The sequence below is a fragment of the Arabidopsis thaliana genome, chromosome 4 (genome assembly GCF_000001735.4).
Source record: "Arabidopsis thaliana chromosome 4, partial sequence".
Classification (NCBI taxonomy): Eukaryota; Viridiplantae; Streptophyta; class Magnoliopsida; order Brassicales; family Brassicaceae; genus Arabidopsis; species Arabidopsis thaliana.
The window spans coordinates 7,121,935-7,140,051 of NC_003075.7; the positions used below are offsets into that span (position 1 = coordinate 7,121,935).

Sequence of the window (18,117 nt, forward strand, 5' to 3'; positions counted from 1 at the left end):
ATATGACAACATTACTAAATTAAATCATATAGTAAAAATCCACAACACACACTTTGATAGATCAATTGAAATATTGTAATAAATAGATTTACAGCTCATAAATTTGAAAAACTAGACCCTAAAGGCACACTTTCAATCAGATCACACTCAGATAGATTTCTTGAAGTGAAGGAAATAAAGAACAAATGTTGATCACTACAAGCCTACAAGGTAAGTTTCATATGGTGAGGTTTTCTTCTACTACAAGGAACGATCCTATGATCTTGCCACCGAGATCTGGGAATGTCTCGTATCCAGGAAGAGAACTCACTTTGCCTGTTCTATCAACTTGAACTGGATACTTAAGAAGATGACCTGGCATCTCTGTGACTTCTTCCGCTGCATATTGTCTCCAATTCAGCTCACTCAATTGCCTAACTCGTCTCACGCATTCCATGTTCTCTGGTTCCTCGAATTCTTGCTCTAGAAACCCTAGATGTTCTGCCCATAACGACATTCTATATCCAAAGATCTGCAAGAAATTGAGACAAACCAGGGTTCAGACATGTTAAAGAGAACATACATTGGTGGGTTTCTAGATTTTCGTCTTAGAATGCTATCCTAGATTGAGAAGTAGAAGTCTCTGAAAGTCTTATTTACCTGACCACGAGGACGAGAACCTTTCTTAGCCCATGAATGGTGTGGCTGATACCCTCCCATAGCGATTTCAGTGTCTCTAGTTCCTTCCAAGGATCTCTGGTTGATATTCGCGGAACCAATTAAGACAAACTCATCATCCACTACCATACCTTTGGAATGAACATATATCATGAATCTCCGACTCTTCAAAGCTTGTACCTAGATTGGTTTGTCGTTTTAATCAGTAAGCGAACCCATTAAGGCAAAATCGAAGATTTCAAAAGAAGACATTTAATATATGTATACCTGTGCAGCATTTAGCTGAGGTGGCTTCCGAGGACTATTATATACGCTAACAGTTCCATCAGGAACCTCTCTGGTTCCAACCTCTCTGGTTCCAAGACAGAAAAAGTTCAAAAAGTCTTGTGGCTCAAGCTGGCCATCAAGACCAACTTCCACAAGTGCCTTGTAGATGGTTTGATACATCATTTGCATGGTTTTGTGCTGCAGAGGTTGTGAAAAATTCCGGTAAAAAGAAGGTGAGATCGGGTTGTTTTTAGCAAAGAATCAAAAAATTATTTTACCTGCCAGTAGAGAATTCTTTGAATAGGATTACTTGTTGGAGCACCTTCTGGCCACATTGGAATGACAATATAAGCAGCAAACTTTTCCCTTGCTCTAATTTTGTTAGCAATCTTCAGCGCGATTTCCATCGGGATTAGATTATTCGCACCTGCAATGCCAAAACTCCTTGTTTACATATTGTACGCATCGATTACTAAGCTTTCCTTCAAAAGCTTTAAAGTTTCTTACCCAAGTTCTTGTTTGAATCCCAATTGAATGATGATCCAAGAAAATATTGGTTTTCAATGTAAATGAAGTGCTGAGCAGATCGTATGGCTTTAACATAAGCTGCATGTATGCTCATATCTATGAGAATGTTCTTCCCACATAGAAGGTTCTGTTCATGAATACATAATCAGTCGGAGATAGCAACATGATGACAAACAAAAACAGCTCAGAGTTGTGGTGCTATCTTACTCTTCCAGTAGCTTCCTTTGGGTCCTTTGGAAACCCTTTAACTGAACTCGAATCAATTGAACGGAAAACCTAAAGATTAATATCATTGGAGAAAAAATGAGATTCTTTTTGTCACCACCACAAATAACAATAACTAGCAAAAAAATTAGACTTGCTAAATTACCTGAACATGCCAAGACTCTGGATCATTATCATTAGCAGAAGAAGCTTCGGAAAGTCCCATTATGTCAGGAATTCTGTCTAACCTAAGCAAAGAATCATCAGAAGAAGTTCTTAGTCTCCCAATTCCGCGAGGTTTTGAAGCCTTCATCCAGCGTTCCTCAAAATTAGCAAGCACATCATATGCAGCTGGACCATCAATCTTGCTGTGCAGATCATGCCATGGTTCTCTTGGTCCATCATCCGCAGTAGTCTAATAAGAAAAACAGAATTTACATGGATCAAGAATAGCGGATTCTAATTCCAAAATTGCAACCAAGCAGGTTTTTTCTTAAATGATTACCACAAAATTTGGGTTATGGAAGTCATCTTTATGGATTGTCTTTAATGTCCTGAAGAGAGGATGCTTGGGAGTATCAAATCGTCCGTTGCACAAGTCTAGCCCTCCAACAAATGCTACAATCTTTCTTCGGTTCTGAGCTGCTTCAGCATCTACAATCATAGTTTTCTGATGATGCGTGTAGATTGTTTCAACTTCCTGATCATCATAATGACACTCAAATTTTAGACGCTGAAGCTATACACACAAGAGTTTACACAGTAATGAAGTAACTAATGAGCATCTTACAGATTTTTTTATGAAGCTGTGACCTTTCCCTCCATATCTAGGACAAAGGAGAACTTGCACCGATGAGTGCTTGAAAAAACGGCGAGTCTCCTCATCGCTTGTGTTCATAAGTCCTTTCTACATGCAACAAAACACCAGCTTTTAATTAAATAGATAGAAGGATTGTAGCTAAGTTAGTATAATTATCTAATTGAAGCAAACTCATGCTTTCCAATAAGATAAACAGAAAAAGGGTCAGAACTGAAACAATAGAGGAAAGTATGAAATGCAACTGAAACAACCAAATATGTGACTATGTGAGAAGTTAAGAACAACACATTAGACCATTCAAAACTGTGTACAAACAGAGAGGCACTCCATAGAATTATTTAAGTGATAAGCTATAAATCAAAATGGAGAAACAAAACAGAGAGGCACTCCATAAAATTATATATATATATATATACATGTTTGATTTTATGGGTAAGCAATAATAGAATGTCTTAATCAGAAAAAAACAGAGTTATGTAGATTCTTACTGTACTGAATCCCAAAAGACTCCTTGAAGTTGGATCATCCCACACCAAAACCAACACTCTAACACCTTCTTGAGATTTGACTTTAAGCAACTCTCCTAATGTACCTTGGGTCGGATCATTGTTACGACGAACCAGCCTAACCGGATGGAAAACTGACCAACCTGTGATATAAATCAACCTCCTTGCCCGTCGTATCGCATCAGCCATATCTTCCCAGCATTTTCCATGTCTATACTGAATCCCACCATCAAGATGTACACTCGGAAGAGTACCGTCATCAACATGAGCATCCTGATAAAGAGTAACCCTACCGCCTTTCCTTAAAGGGAAGTATGTACCGGGAACTCCTACACATTCAACACCAAAACCAACACCCTTTTGGTAAAGTCTCATTCTTTCCATTGGAATATACTGAATAGACAGACTCAACACAGCACCTTGTTTACAAGGCTTTCCTCTACTGTTAAGTATCGGAAACAGCCCTTCGATTCTATTCCCGGAACACAACTGCTCGGTTGGGATTTCAACAGCTCCAATGATCTGTGATCCAATAATATCACTGTCTTTCACAACAAAGTGAACTTTCGCAGCACTATGAGCAACTGGTACATCAAAATGCTGCATCCACACAGGATTCTCACTATTGCTAATAACAAAAGTTCTACCAATCACAGCACCAGAGATAGAGACAGTAACATAAGGATCACTTGTGATCTTAGAAGAATTCTCACCATCCACTTTATGATTCCTCCGACCTAACCCAAAAAACATCCCACCAACAAGGGTGTTATGGAAACCATCCATGTTAGGAAGATGTTTAGCTTCCTTAACCCAAATGTCTAAGTTACCATGTAATAATTCAACCCTCAAAGAGCCACTACTTGTATCAAACGGCACGAGTTGCTTGTCAAGCCACTGGCCAAACTCGTTGCTTGACCCTCCTCCCATAGACATAGTCTCGTTATAAACTGGATGATACGCCATGAAAAACAAAACTCAAAACGCAAAAGTAGGAAACTCTTAGTTGTCAGATCAAATCTCAAGCATAACCCAGTTCAGTGAGACAAAAGATCGATCACTTGGTGCTTGGTGGGGAATAATCGAGAGATCAAGATTCAACAAAAGGATAAAACTTTGAGATAATACAAACTCAGAGCAAATCAATGAATAAATGTGGATCTAAAAATATGGGCAAATTCAAATTAAAGTTCAGGTTTTTGTGAAGAAGAAGGTGAGAGGGAGCGAAGGAAAACGTTGACTTGAAACGGAAGAATCGGAAAATTTCAAGGATTTTTGGCTGCCGTTGTGGAATCGTCTAACTTTAGCCATTAATGACACATATATAAGATGTTTCATCTTTACTTAAACACAAATGCCAAATAAACTATTTGTGTTTTAGTAACGACGACTAAGAAAGAAGACTTCCCCACTTTGGTTTTTAGCTGCTCACGAAACTCTTTCTCTCTGGTCCCTCTTTTGATGTAACTTCAATTTGATTGACATAATTATTAAATTAAATCATATAGTAGTGTAATTAATAAATAAAGCATGAAATTTTCTTTAAATGAAATCAGTTACAAGCTTTAAATTTTTTTTTTGCTACTATGTCTTTTTGGATCCCAGATTAGACATGTAAACTAAGAGCATCTCTAATGGTTAACCTTGGATCTTAACAATTATTTCTATTAAAGTTTTGTTATTTCTAAGCTAAGAACAAAATGAGAGTATCTTATAAAAATAGTCCTCCAATGGTTAAGGTTCATAAGGGACAAAAATCAAATTTTTGTATTTAGATGTCTTTCAATACAAGGAACCATACAAACTTTTTTCATCCTTTTCGGCCCATGAATCATTCCAGTTATGTGTAGCCCTATGATGACTGAATGTCTAGCCCTATGATGGCTCTTGGCATGTAATTAAAGAGGTATGTTGCATTTAGAGATATTACCTGAGTGTAGCAATCGATTGCGGTTGTAAAATCTTTGGATCGGAAAGCTAAGTCCCCTTGCTTCTTTGAAAAGAGAGATTCCTGCATCTGGGTTGTCCACATTTGAAACGAGAGCTGCAGAAGAAGGTAAATAAAATCATATTCAAAACAAGTCCCTAATGCAAAAGACTAAGTAGTAAGCGAGAGGAAGGAATAGATTAACACCTCAATGGCAATTCCTTGTATCCAATCTTACTAAGTATTTCCTGTATGGCTGTAAGATCCATTCTTAAGCAGTATTTCCTGTATGGCTGTAAGATTCACTCTTAAGCATGCATCATCACCAAAGGATGTCTGAGAAAGAATGAGGCAGGAAAAACGATGATGATCATCATTTAGATTTTAGTAAGGACTGAACTAGAGATTCCTTCCAAGAACTATCCAGCAAGAAACAAAGAGCCAGGTCCTACATTACATCTAAAGTTTATATATCTTCTATTAGTAGAGAACTTACATGGCTCGGTGGAATATGTTTTCCACTAATGAGATCGAGCAAAACGGTTCCAAAACTGAAAACATAATACACTCTCTGGTGTAACTCTACCTGACACAAGATGAAGAAAGTGGATTTAGCTTTGGGAACTTTGTGCCCTGAAATATTTTGGACATATATAAACATGAAGCAGAGAGAGTTTTACCCGTTAGCAAATTTCTCTGTAGGAGTAAATGCCAAGTTAGTGCTATATAACTCTTCCCATCTCTGCTACTTTTCATGAGTCCAAAGCAAGACAACCTGGGATTCCCATCCTAAAAACCGATGAAAGATAAACAAAATTTTACGACTTCAAATACAGATCACTCAGAGAGATAAAGAAACATTGAATCAATATATTCACCAAAATAAATGCCAGCATTACAGAGCTTGATTAAGTAAGGTTCATGCTTAAGCAGGAAAAGGAGAACGTTCAAACACAAACCATCACCCAAATCTATCGTTAACTACCAGACTCACTAAAATTAATTCCAATTGACAAGATCTAAGAAAACCCAGTTTCGAAATTTGATGGTTTCAATTCCAATCATCAATCTCGGCTAAAAGGAACTGAAAAAAATGAAAACAGAGAGATACGTACCATGGGAAATAGATTGGAGCATACTCTCCGATTTGAAATCGTCGAGGGTCTCCACCGACGTTGAAATGAATATAACGACAGATCGGATCCGACGCATATCTCCTCATAATTCATCGGATCGAGTGATTTCGCGTTGAAGGTCGACAAAAAGAGAGAGACGATGAAATGGGGAAACAAACAAAATTTGTCACGTGAGTACTTTTTTTTTTGGGTTTTGTCATTATAATCCCACCAATGGTGTATCGACACGTCATCGCCTCTTAACATACCAAATAACTCTAACCTAAAGACACACACACCTGGTTGCACACAAAAAAAAAAAGACACACACTTCTTAGTTCTTATAAAGGAACAAAACTTGTAAATAGGGATATATGTCATGACCAAAAAGATATTGTATAAAAGATAATTTTTATTCAATTTTTTTTTTTTTTTTTTTGATCTGTTGATTTAGGTTGGAATGCAGAATTGTGGTGAATTCAACACCATCTCTCAAATCTTTTAGAGATAATATAGATAGATCAGAGAAGATAGAAAGGAAAAAAGATGGTGTGACGCGTTGAATGCTCCATGGCCACTGCAAGAAAATGTAATAACACTTTCAGAAAATGGGGATGTAAGTAAAAAAAATTCGGAAAAATGTCTGCAAACTTATGAATCTACTCATGATCAAATGGAAGAAGAAAATCTCAAGAATCTTGACATTATTATCATTTGCTGACAAATTGCATAGAGAAGAGCAAGTCAACAAATCCTTATCTGCTTCCCTATTCTAATAATTGTATTGAGTTTTTCCTGTCTGACTTGTTGCAACTCCTTGGCTCCAACAAGTTACGAGGGAAAACATAGCGAACTCCTTCCAGTAGTTACTACTTAAACTAAGCTATGACTCTCTTCCTCCTCAACTTAAGCGATGCTTTGACCTCTGCTCAGTATTCCCCAAGGGCCATGTTTTCGATAGGGAGGAATTATTGCAGTAGACCTCTTATACCAACCAAGGAGCAGCAGAAGATTGGAAATGATTACCTGGTGATTTAGTTTGCTCAATCTTTTTTTTCATGACAAGCTTTGTGATGCATGATCTTATGAATGATTTAGCAAAAGCTGTTTCAGGATGACATTTTTCATTTTCTACAAGCCAATGTGATATTGTAATCATATAGTACTAAAGATATGACAACATTACTAAATTAAATCATATAGTAAAAATCCAAAACACACACTTTGATAGATCAATTGAAATTTTGTAATAAATAGATTTACAGCTCATAAATTTGAAAAGCACAACTAGACCCTAAAGGCACACTTTCAATCAGATCACACTGAGAGAGATTTCTTGAAGTGGAAGAAATAAAGAACAAATGTTGATCACTACAAGCCTACAAGGTAAGTTTCATATGGTGAGGTTTTCTTGTAGTGCAAGGAACGATCCTATGATCTTGCCACCCAGATCTGGGAATGTCTCGCATCCAGGAAGAGAACTCACTTTGCCTGTTCTATCAACTTGAACTGGATACTTAAGAAGATGACCTGACATCTCTGTGACTTCCTCTGCTGCATACTGTCTCCAATTCAGCTCACTCAATTGCCTTACTCGTCTCACGCATTCCATGTTCTCTGGTTCCTCGAAACCTTGCTCTAGAAACCCTAGATGTTCTGCCCATAACGACATTCTATACCCAAAGATCTGCAAGAAATTGGGACAAACCAGGGTTCAGACATGTTTAAGAGAACATACATTGGTGGGTTGCTAGTTTTTCGTCTTAGAATGCTGTCCTAGATTGAAAAGTAGAAGTATTTGAAAGTCTTATTTACCTGACCATGAGGACGAGAACCTTTCATAGCCCATGAATAGTGTGGCTGATACCCTCCCATGGCGATTTCAGTATCTCTAGTTCCTTCCAAGGATCTCTGGTTGATATTCGCGGAACCAATTAAGACAAACTCATCATCCACTACCATACCTTTGGAATGAACATATATCATGAATCTTCGACTCTTCAAAGCTTGTACCTAGATTAGTTTGTTGTTTCAGTGAGTTAACGAGGCCATTATGGTGAAACTCAAGATTTTAAAAAGAAGAAATTTATATATGTATACCTGTGCAGCATTTGCATTTGCGTTTGGCTGAGGTGGCTTCCGAGGACTATTATATACGCTAACTGTTCCAACAGGAACTTCTCTGGTTCCAAGACAGAAAAAGTTCAAAAAGTCTTGTGGCTCAAACTGGCTATCAAGACCAACTTCCACAAGTGCCTTGTAGATGGTTTGATACATCATTTGCATTGTCTTGTGCTGCAGAGATTATGAAAAGATTTCCGGTATGAAGACGGCAAGATAGGGTTGTTTTAGCAAAAAATTGACAAATTATTTACCTGCCAGTAGAGAATTCTTTGAATAGGGTTACTTGTTGGAGCACCTTCTGGCCACATTGGAATGACAATATAAGCAGCAAACTTCTCCCTTGCTCTAATTTTGTTAGCAATCTTAAGCGCGATTTCCATCGGGATTAGATTATTAGCACCTGCAATGCCAAAACTCCTTGTTATTACTGCACGCATTGATTACTGAGCTTGCCTTTAAAAGCTTTCAATTTTCTTACCCAAGTCCTTGTTTGAATCCCAGTTGAATGAAGATCCAAGAAAATATTGGTTCTCAATGTAAATGAAGTGCTGAGCAGATCGTATGGCCTTAACATAAGCTGCGTGTATGCTCATATCTATGAGAATATTCTTCCCACATAGAAGATTCTGTTCACAAATACAGTTTGTCAGCAGAGAATAGCAACATGATGACAAACTAAAACAGTTCACAGTTGTTCTTACTCTTCCAGTAGCTTCCTTTGGGTCCTTTGGAAACCCTTTGACTGAACTTGAATCAATGGAACGGAAAACCTAAAGATTAATATCATTGCAACAAAAATTAGATTCCTTTTGTAACCACCACAAATAAAAATAATGCTTCATGAGTTATCAATGATAATTAGTCTTGCTAAATTACCTGAACATGCCAAGACTCTGGATCATTATCATTAGCAGAAGAAGCTTCAGAAAGTCCCACGATGTCAGGAATTCTGTCTATCCTAAGCAAAGAATCATCAGAAGAAGATTTTAGTTTCCCAATTCCGCGAGGTTTTGAAGCCTTCATCCAGCGTTCCTCGAAATTAGCAAGTACATCATATGCAGCTGGACCATCAATCTTGCTGTGAAGATCATGCCATGGTTCTCTTGGTCCATCATCCGCAGTAGTCTAATAAGAAAAACAGATTTTACATGGATCAAGAATAGCGATTTTAATTCCAAAACTGCAACCAAGGAGGATTTTTCTTAAATGGTTACCACAAAATTTGGGTTGTGGAAGTCATCTTTATGGAGTGTCTTTAATGTCCTGAAGAGAGGATGCTTGGGAGTATCAAATCGTCCGTTGCACAAATCTAGCCCTCCAACAAATGCTACGATCTTTCTTCGGTTCTGAGCTGCTTCAGCGTCTACAATCACAGTTTTTTGATGATGCGTGTAGATTGTTCCAACTTCCTGATCATCATAATGACACTCAAATTTCAGATGATGAAACTATACACACGGGAGTTTAAGCAGTAAGCAGTAACTAATGAGCATCTTACAGATTTTTTTATGAAGCTGTGACCTTTCCCTCCAGATCTGGGACAAAGGAGAACTTGCACCGACGAATGCTTGAAAAAACGGCGAGTCTCCTCATCGCTTGTGTTCATAACTCCTTGCTACAACAAAACAAAAGCTTTCATTAAAACGATAGAAGGATCATTGCTTCAGTTAGTACAGACATGTAAAACGATCTAACTGAAGCAAACTCATGCTTTCCAACAAGATAGACAGTAGCGTGGATCTATTTTGGATACGGAACATTAGCCGGATTAAATAGAAACACAGAGAAAAACCTATGCGAAAAATTAAGAACATAGTATTAAACCTGCATATTTTTTTAACTCAGCATTCACGCAAACAGAGAAGCAACAACAGAGTTATGTAGATTCTTACTGTTTTGAATCCCAGAAGACTCCTTGACGTTGGATCGTCCCACACCAAAACCAACACTCTAACACCTTCTTGAGATTTGACTTTAAGCAACTCCCCTAATGTACCTTCGGTGGGATCATTGGTACGACGAACCAGCCTAACCGGATGGAAAACTGACCAACCTGTGATATAAATCAACCTTCTTGCCTGCCTTATTGCATCAGCCATATCCTCCCAGCACTTTCCATGTCTATACTGAATCCCACCATCAAGATGTACACTCGGAAGAGTACCGTCATCAACATGAGCATCCTGATACAGAGTAACCCTACCGCCTTTCCTCAAAGGGAAGTATGTACCGGGAACTCCTACACACTCATTACCAGAACCAACACCCATTTGGTAAAGTCTCATTCTTTCCATTGGAGTGTATTGAATAGACAAACCCAACACAGCACCTTGTTTACAAGGCTTCCCACTACTATTAAGTATCGGAAAGAGCCCTTCGATCCTATTCCCCGAACACAGCTGCTCCGTTGGGATTCCAACAGCTCCCATGATCTGTGATCCAATAATATCACTATCTTTCACAACAAAATGTACTTCAGCAGCACTATGAGCAACCGGTACATCAAAATGCTGCATCCACACAGGATTCTCACTATTGCTAATAACAAAAGTTCTACCAATCACAGCACCAGAGATAGAGACAGTAACATAAGGATCACTAGTGATCTTAGAAGACTTCTCACCTTCCACTTTCTTCCGACCTAACCCAGACAACATCCCACCAAGTCTGTTATGGAAACCATCCATATTAGGAAGATGTTTAGCTTCCTTAACCCAAATGTCTAAGTTACCATGTAACAATTCGACCCTCAAAGAGCCACTACTCGTAGCAAACGGCACGTATTGCTGGCCGCCCCCATGGCTTGACCCTCCTCCCATAGACATAGTCTCAGTATAAGCCGGATGATACGCCATGAAAATCGAAATCAAAAACCCAAAAAGTCAGAAACTTTCAGCTGTTAGATCAAATCTCAAGCGTAACCGAGTTCAGTGAGACAAAAGATCGATCACTTGGTGGGCAATAATCGAGAGATCAAGACTGAAGAGTGAAAAAAAAGAAGATAAAACTTTGTGATAATACAAACTCAGATCAAATGGAGATCTAAAAATATGGGCAAATTTATATGAAATCTCAGATTTTTGTGAAGAAGAAGGTGGGAGGAAACGAAGGGAACGTTGACTTGAAACGGAAGAATCGGAACATTTTAAAGATATTGGCTGCCGTTGTTGAATCGTTCTAACTTTAGCCATTAATAACACAAATTAATCTTCAATTAAACTAATAAATTATTTGTTTTTAGTAACGACGACTAAGAGGACTTCCACTTTGGTTGTTGGCTGCTCACGAAACTCTTTCTCTCTGGTCCCTCTTTTGATGCAACTTCATTTGAGTGGTGATGTTACTATTTTTATATATCAACTAGAAATTAAACATTCGACTTAATAGTGTAAGTAATAATTAAGCATGACATTTTCTTGAAATGAAATCATATTACTATTTAATATTTATTATCAACAAGAAGTAAACATTCGAAAAATCACTAAATTAAACCATATAATTGCGTATTGAATAATAAATCAAGACATTTTCTTCAATGGAGAAGACATTTTCATTGTTGAAGTCTTCCTCAATTTTGAACTATAATTTTCAACAGCTCTAGTGGATTCATATTATCTATCAGTCGTGGTCTTAGCACATCATTATCTTATAGTGAAAAGAAAAAAGTTGAACTTGTAAAGAAATACAAACTAGTTTGAAATTCGAATTGAGGGATTAGGATATAATTTATTTATTATTTTAAGTTTATAACTAGTCAAAATGATTAGCTAATGCAGATAAAAAGTATTTTAATTAGGGATTAATAATCACATTCTCCGATTACAACTTGAAAAAGTTGGCGATTAGTCAAACCGAGCCGGCTAAGCAGAATTATTATAAAAGGCATCACGGACAATAGCCGTTACTCCGTCAAAAAAGTAACGGCGATCAGAGTAACTTAACAGAACGAAAGCCAAAACGTGAACACAAACTCTAATTCGTCTCCCACTTCTCAAAAGGATAAAGAAAAGCTCTGATTTTTTATGAGCAACAAAAAATAGTTTAGTCAAAGCGCAATTACAGTTTATTTTTTGTTAAAACCAAAAAGCTTTTAAGGATTAAAATTAGTTAGGGAATAAGAAAAAGTTGGAAATTTACATAAGTGAAATGAGGATTTACATGATTCTACATTTGCTATCTTTATCTTTAGGGGATTTGCCGTCGTGTCTCGAAGACGCAGCTGATGATGGCCTGTGGCTGCTCCTTGGTACCTGCAATGGTCAGTACAATATCTGATCATTAACATTCATCCAAACACCACAAGAAGCAAGGCTGCATTATATTCAATGAGCTTCTGATTACGGTGTATGATCATTATCGATGTTTTACACTCGCAATTGGTACTTGTAAACTCATCTTAGTCGGTAAAGTATATGGACAGAAAACAAATGTACTAAACAGGACTTGCAGATGTGCTTGTTAAGGCTATACTCTCTTACTATTTTAATAATCAGTGTTGTATATTGTTGCAATGTGCAGGTCACACGGTAATTTACCTTTTCTTATAATCATTGTTAACCATTTGTGTCGATTCCTGCTTTTTAAGAATATAGTGTTATGAGTAGGAATGAAATACCTGTGGACCAGTGACCAATCGTGAGGCAGCAACGCTAGTTGGTTGTGGAGTTGGGTTACTACGTGGGCTCTGGTCCTCAAACTCTTGTTGTTGCAAAGCTATTGCTAGTTGCAGATCAGAACTGCATAGTACCATGGGAATTAAAATTAAACAATCATAAATATGTTTTTAAGAGGACAGTTATAACAAATGCATAAATGTGTCTCTGGTGAGAACCAATGGGTTAGTGGTCAAAGAAAGGTATGAAATATTTACTTGACATCTATGCCTGCATCCGCTACATTGTTGATGCTGGCAAGATAATCCTGTGTAGGGAGAACCAAAAGAAAAAAAATGATTAAAAAGGTAAAAGAAGGAGATCTAATGTGGATTAGTGACTATATTATGAGGAGAACATACAGCAGTATTTGTGACTGCGTTTCGTTCATCCCATGTGCCACTTGCACCACCTGTGCTGCTGTCGATCGTGAAGTCCTTGAAGGTAGCAGTCATGAATGCAGTGTCACCATTAACCTGAAACCAGATTGCATGTCAATAGTGGTCACAACAGCCATAGCTCTAAAGAGATTGTGGATATAGAGATATCTCCTAAGAAGCCAAAATTAGCAGATAAGACAAATGGTGAGTAAGTAACTTTTGCTGATACCTCGTTTAGTTTTTCCCAAACCAAATCAGGCTGATTCAGGTAACCTTGATCTGTAGCCAAAAGATAAAGTTCACCTTCATACTGAAAATATGACAGCAACAAGAAGAATTTAGTTGGGATTAACCTGTTGCAATTCAAAGATGGAAATAACCGCAAACTAAACAAACCTTGAACATGGTGCAGAAATGATTGTTCCGGAAAAAAACACAGAGTTCACGTTCTTTGAGGCCTTCTTGCAAGCGAAAGAGTCTGTAAGATATGATCAATAATCAATGTAAGATAATACATGAGCAGTCAATTTAAAATATAACTTCCTAACTATGAATAAGATCACGCACCCACAAAAGGTTAATTGACTTGCACTATTCTTCATAAAGTTCCTGATTAGTTCACCTGGAAAAACTCAAGAACAACTATTTAATAATTGCAAGAATATATGGAAAAATGTGAACTAGAGCAAAGAGAGCAGCTCTAACCACAATGGCATGCATGTATGAGTTTCCGAAAATGTATTTCAAGTGTATCACAAGTAGATCAGACACAGTATAATTTACCTTCTTCTGCTGTGAGCCCATCCGTAGCCCTCCCTTCAGAAGAACAATCACCAACATCCTTCTCAACCCTTTTACCAAGAAGTGACTCACCTTCATAAACGGGTTCTTTGTCTGCACAAACTGGAGGCACTGTGTTTACACATTCCTCACCTTCGTACATAGGTTCATCGGTAGATACAGGTGGGATAAAAGCGTTGGGTGCATCATCATGCTGGGATCTGCAACTCAAATCTGGAGATGCAATGGGTATCTGAGTAAGAATTTTCCTATCTAATATCTTCAGATGCAATTTTAGCCAGTAAAATGATTAAGATGGAGGAGTACTATACTTATGTATAGAGACATCTATAAGGTTACACCAACTAAGGAAGAGTCAAAAAAACTACCTGGATCAATAGAAGCTGCATCAGACTTGAGTACACTCTCAGAACTGCTTTCACTTTTCGCTGACTCCAGATTACCCTTATCCACAGAGAGTGCCTCAGAAGAAGTTACATCGACAATGGCCTCTTTGCTGCTACTCACGTTCTCAACATCACAAGCCGTTTCACCTCCAGATTGCTTAGAAGATAATTGATCATGGTTAAGATCCTCACTTTTAGTTGTAATCGTTGTCGGAAATTTCCCAACTTTGATCATATTCCCATCATTTTCTGATGCTTTATCATCATCAGTTTTGAACTGGTCTAGCTGACTGATATTAGTAATATGGGTGCTAGTTGGACTCGCATCTGAAAATGTGAACGCAGAATCTTGATTGGTTGAGTCTCCGTTAGTGTTTGGAGTTGGATCATTCCCCTGCCCCTGTGATAACTGCAAGGCTTGCAACAACTCTGTTTCTTCTTCAAGATCCCCCTTTCTCATTCTACGAAGCTCTGCAGCCGCAGGTGGAGAATCATCAAAAGATCTTGTTTTCGAAAGACAAGGTGAAGGAACCCCTAAAACTGCAGTAGTTGCCGCAGCAAAATCAACAGAATCTTCTCCGGGATTTTGATCGCCTTGAGCCTCTACATTCTGTGTCTCCAGTGCAACTAGCTCACCCATAAGAGCATTATACGATTTGCTACCAATTGCATTAGCTGCTTCAACATCCTGTAGGTATGCACATGGGAAACAATTGAATCAATACTTTTACAGTTTTACTACAGGCCCAGGATTGATAAGGACACCATCTTAAAATGAGTGCTCTTGACCACTGTTCCAATCCATCTTAAAACGAGCCAAACAATGGATAAAAAGAATAAAGTAACCTATGTTTTGTTTCTCAACTCTCAAGAAGATAAAGAAGAGAAGATGACCCCACATCCCAAACATCCACACACAAAAGACAGGAACGAAATTAAAAAACGTCAACAGCCTATACTAATGAAATTTAATTATTTACGCGCAGACAGAGCCATTCTGATAAAGTATGAAACAAAATGATATACCTGAGGATCAACTATCCATCCATGATATAAGGGAATGTCAAGTAAATCAAATATTGCACATTCAGGTGTGAACTCAAAATCATCAATCCTGCAACCAGGTAAACACTCATGATAATTAACTTATGAATTTCTACCTATTATAAGCAGAAACAGCTGACAAAGTATTAACCTCCTGAATTTAATATTGACATCAATTCCAGTAGTAAGGCGTGGAAGAAGATCAATTGCATCAGCAATGTTCTGTTGCTGATTCTCAATATATCCTTCATCTTTGTTCTGCCATTGAGAAGAATAAAAGATTCACATAGATTCAAGCCACAAGATAATATAAAGAACAGGCAAAGATAAGAAGCCAGCTTATTTACATTGACTTTACTATTGGAATCAATGAGTCTGTCGACCACGAGGGACATCAATCTCTCTTGAGAAACCTCATAACAGTCAGGATTTAGATTCAAGTTGTTTCTCAAGAGAAGCACATTACCTGTTTCATCCCAAAATCAAATAACAATCAGTAATCAAAGTGTTAATTGATCTAAGTATTATTAAGCACACTAAATACCAAATTCTCACACTTGTCATTTCTACGAGAAGCTCAAGCTAACAACAAAATCTGATGTTCGGTACACTAACCATCAAATCAATGATTCATTACATTGTACGGAACAAGCAAACCTAACACCGATTCTTCAATTTCTTTTACAAATTCCACAAAATCAGTAACGCAAACCTAAAGAATCAATGATCATAACACCGAAATTCCACTTTCCAAACCCTATTTTTACGATCTGAATGAAGTTTTATGAGGACGAAAAAGGAGAAAATAGAAACATACAAATGGCTAACAAAGGACAAGGTCCATTTTCGTTCTGGAGAATGATAGGTGTGGTTCTTCCAAGGAACTGAATCGATTTCGTCTTATACAAAATCTCCTCCTCCGTAGTAGTTTCCTTCGGTAAATCTTGCTGCTGCATCGCTTCTTGATTCGTCTGCGTTTCTTCGCTCGGAGATTCTGAAGATGAAGCGGTCGCCATTGACGATGATGATATCAACCAAAGCTAATGAAAAAACAAATTCGAAAAAAAGTCAAATTTTCGATCGAAGAAGAAGAGAGACAGATTATTGGAAATTCCGAAGAAATTTTATTTTTTCTGATCCAAATCGAAAAGAGGAAGCGAGCGAGAGAGCAAAGAGGATTTAATTTATATTACGAGAAAGAACTTTTATGGGAAGGTTGATATTGAAATGTGTCACATAACCAAACCGGTACGTACCAAATCGAAATTCCGGTATTGTTTAAATTGCTATTGAACCAAATATAGTAACGACCAATTTTTCAAATTTATTCCGGTATTTGATGTATGAGAAGAATTATGGTTCGATTATTACGGTTTTGATAAACCAATTGGGTATCTTTAGTGCGTATCTTCTCGGGGAAAGGTCAATTTAAATGATAAAATTCTTCATTTCTTATCATAACACCGTCATTTCATTTCCTTAAAAGTCATCTTTTAATAGTTTTTTTATTCCTAATTAATTTCTTTATAACACGTAACATTTTAAAAAATTTTGGGAAATTTCTTGATATATCATTTACGAAAGAATTAGAAGTGTATTTATCACATTTATTTATATTATAGTTTTACACGAAAAGTTATATGAATGTCAGAATGTGTTGACAAAAAGAAAAGGAAGAATATAAGTGTTTGACGATCTAGAAGGAATCTATAAAAACGGTGGGACAATTTGAATGTTTAAAGAATTATGAGGTTTGAGGTTTAAATCGAAAAACAGAACCAAAATAAAAGTGTGGCCTGCGTCTAAACAATGGTGTGTTTTTTCACTTTAATTGTTTTCCGTTTAGTAATTATTTCACTTCAATATATAAGCATGTATTTTTATTAAAAACATGAAAATACTGTAGAAATTATGTTTTATAAATTATCACATTAATGACTAATTTTGAGAAACCAAACTTTATATATTAAGATGTTAGTAACATAACATTATAACCATCAATCTCAATTCACAAGGGAGATAAATTGATGAAGCAGCAGAATAACATCATTTCTGTTTGACCACGCTTGTACAAACATGTCAATGACAATGTGTTGGTATTTTTAATGTTGACTATATATATGGGCTGTAATTGAATAGTTAAAAGCCCAACAGGCCATTTGAAACCTAATTGTTATACTATCACGCGTATAGATGATGAAATCCAATTATAAAACTTCGAGGCATATGGCTTTTGCATCATTTTGAGTCAGCCGATATTCAACCCAATACACATCGGTCCGGTTTAGTAGTTGGTCCATCGATCTATACCAAATATATCGTGATCAATGGCTAGAAAAACCATCGATCTCAATGAGGCATATTAGGAATATTGTTCCACATTAGAAGTTGAGTATAATTTTAAGTGGTATATATATAAGTTATGAGTTTTTCCACTTATTGTCAATTAGTTTTGAGTTGAAACCGCACAATCTAATAGATTTGAGTTGTATATAAGAGATATAGACCTTTCCATTTATTGTCAATTAATTTTGAGTTAAAAACCAATAAAACTTAACATGGTATCAGAGTCCAAAAACACATGATTCACTAATCCAGTCCGGAAAGTGGTCTGGTCATCTTTACTAATTAATAGTTCAAAAAAAAACTAAATTCTGTCGAAATAACTAGAAAAACATTATTTCCAAGAAGCGTATAGAAAAAATT

The 18,117-nt window shown here is 36.9% G+C and overlaps 4 protein-coding genes across 5 annotated transcripts; all 4 read right to left on the minus strand.

Annotated features, from left to right (window-relative positions):
- Nucleotides 1-30: 30 nt before the first annotated feature.
- PLDGAMMA3 (phospholipase D gamma 3) lies at nt 31-4,383 on the minus strand. Of its 2 annotated transcripts, NM_001340738.1 has the most exons (11): nt 3,402-4,383; nt 2,965-3,311; nt 2,447-2,563; nt 2,162-2,356; nt 1,823-2,071; nt 1,660-1,728; nt 1,432-1,579; nt 1,203-1,351; nt 925-1,122; nt 640-837; nt 31-511 (listed from the first exon to the last, which is right to left on the minus strand). In NM_001340738.1, exons 1-11 carry the CDS (start codon nt 3,946-3,948, stop codon nt 218-220), a joined length of 2,511 nt encoding a protein of 836 aa, NP_001329644.1. In that variant the 5' UTR covers nt 3,949-4,383; the 3' UTR covers nt 31-217. The 2 variants fall into 2 exon arrangements, with proteins under 2 accessions (NP_001329644.1, NP_192921.1); NM_117254.3 differs by having other exon boundaries at nt 2,965-4,383.
- A 343-nt stretch (nt 4,384-4,726) lies between these two features.
- Nucleotides 4,727-6,169, minus strand: AT4G11845 (Interleukin-1 receptor-associated kinase 4 protein). The gene is made up of 5 exons (NM_001084906.3): nt 6,025-6,169; nt 5,590-5,698; nt 5,406-5,491; nt 5,117-5,202; nt 4,727-5,026 (listed from the first exon to the last, which is right to left on the minus strand). The coding sequence occupies exons 1-5, from the start codon at nt 6,136-6,138 to the stop codon at nt 4,960-4,962; spliced, it is 462 nt and encodes a 153-aa protein (NP_001078375.2). The 5' UTR covers nt 6,139-6,169; the 3' UTR covers nt 4,727-4,959.
- A 1,019-nt stretch (nt 6,170-7,188) lies between these two features.
- PLDGAMMA1 (phospholipase D gamma 1) lies at nt 7,189-11,451 on the minus strand. The gene is made up of 10 exons (NM_117255.3): nt 10,041-11,451; nt 9,647-9,763; nt 9,363-9,557; nt 9,025-9,273; nt 8,850-8,918; nt 8,627-8,774; nt 8,400-8,548; nt 8,125-8,319; nt 7,840-8,037; nt 7,189-7,711 (listed from the first exon to the last, which is right to left on the minus strand). The coding sequence occupies exons 1-10, from the start codon at nt 11,001-11,003 to the stop codon at nt 7,418-7,420; spliced, it is 2,577 nt and encodes an 858-aa protein (NP_192922.1). The 5' UTR covers nt 11,004-11,451; the 3' UTR covers nt 7,189-7,417.
- A 510-nt stretch (nt 11,452-11,961) lies between these two features.
- Nucleotides 11,962-16,576, minus strand: AT4G11860 (FAM63A-like protein (DUF544)). Its single transcript, NM_117256.3, has 13 exons — nt 16,229-16,576; nt 15,759-15,877; nt 15,563-15,669; nt 15,394-15,481; nt 14,350-15,055; nt 13,964-14,194; nt 13,748-13,802; nt 13,577-13,658; nt 13,410-13,490; nt 13,163-13,276; nt 13,019-13,068; nt 12,764-12,884; nt 11,962-12,398 (listed from the first exon to the last, which is right to left on the minus strand). The coding sequence occupies exons 1-13, from the start codon at nt 16,425-16,427 to the stop codon at nt 12,303-12,305; spliced, it is 2,049 nt and encodes a 682-aa protein (NP_567383.1). The 5' UTR covers nt 16,428-16,576; the 3' UTR covers nt 11,962-12,302.
- Nucleotides 16,577-18,117: the final 1,541 nt, after the last annotated feature.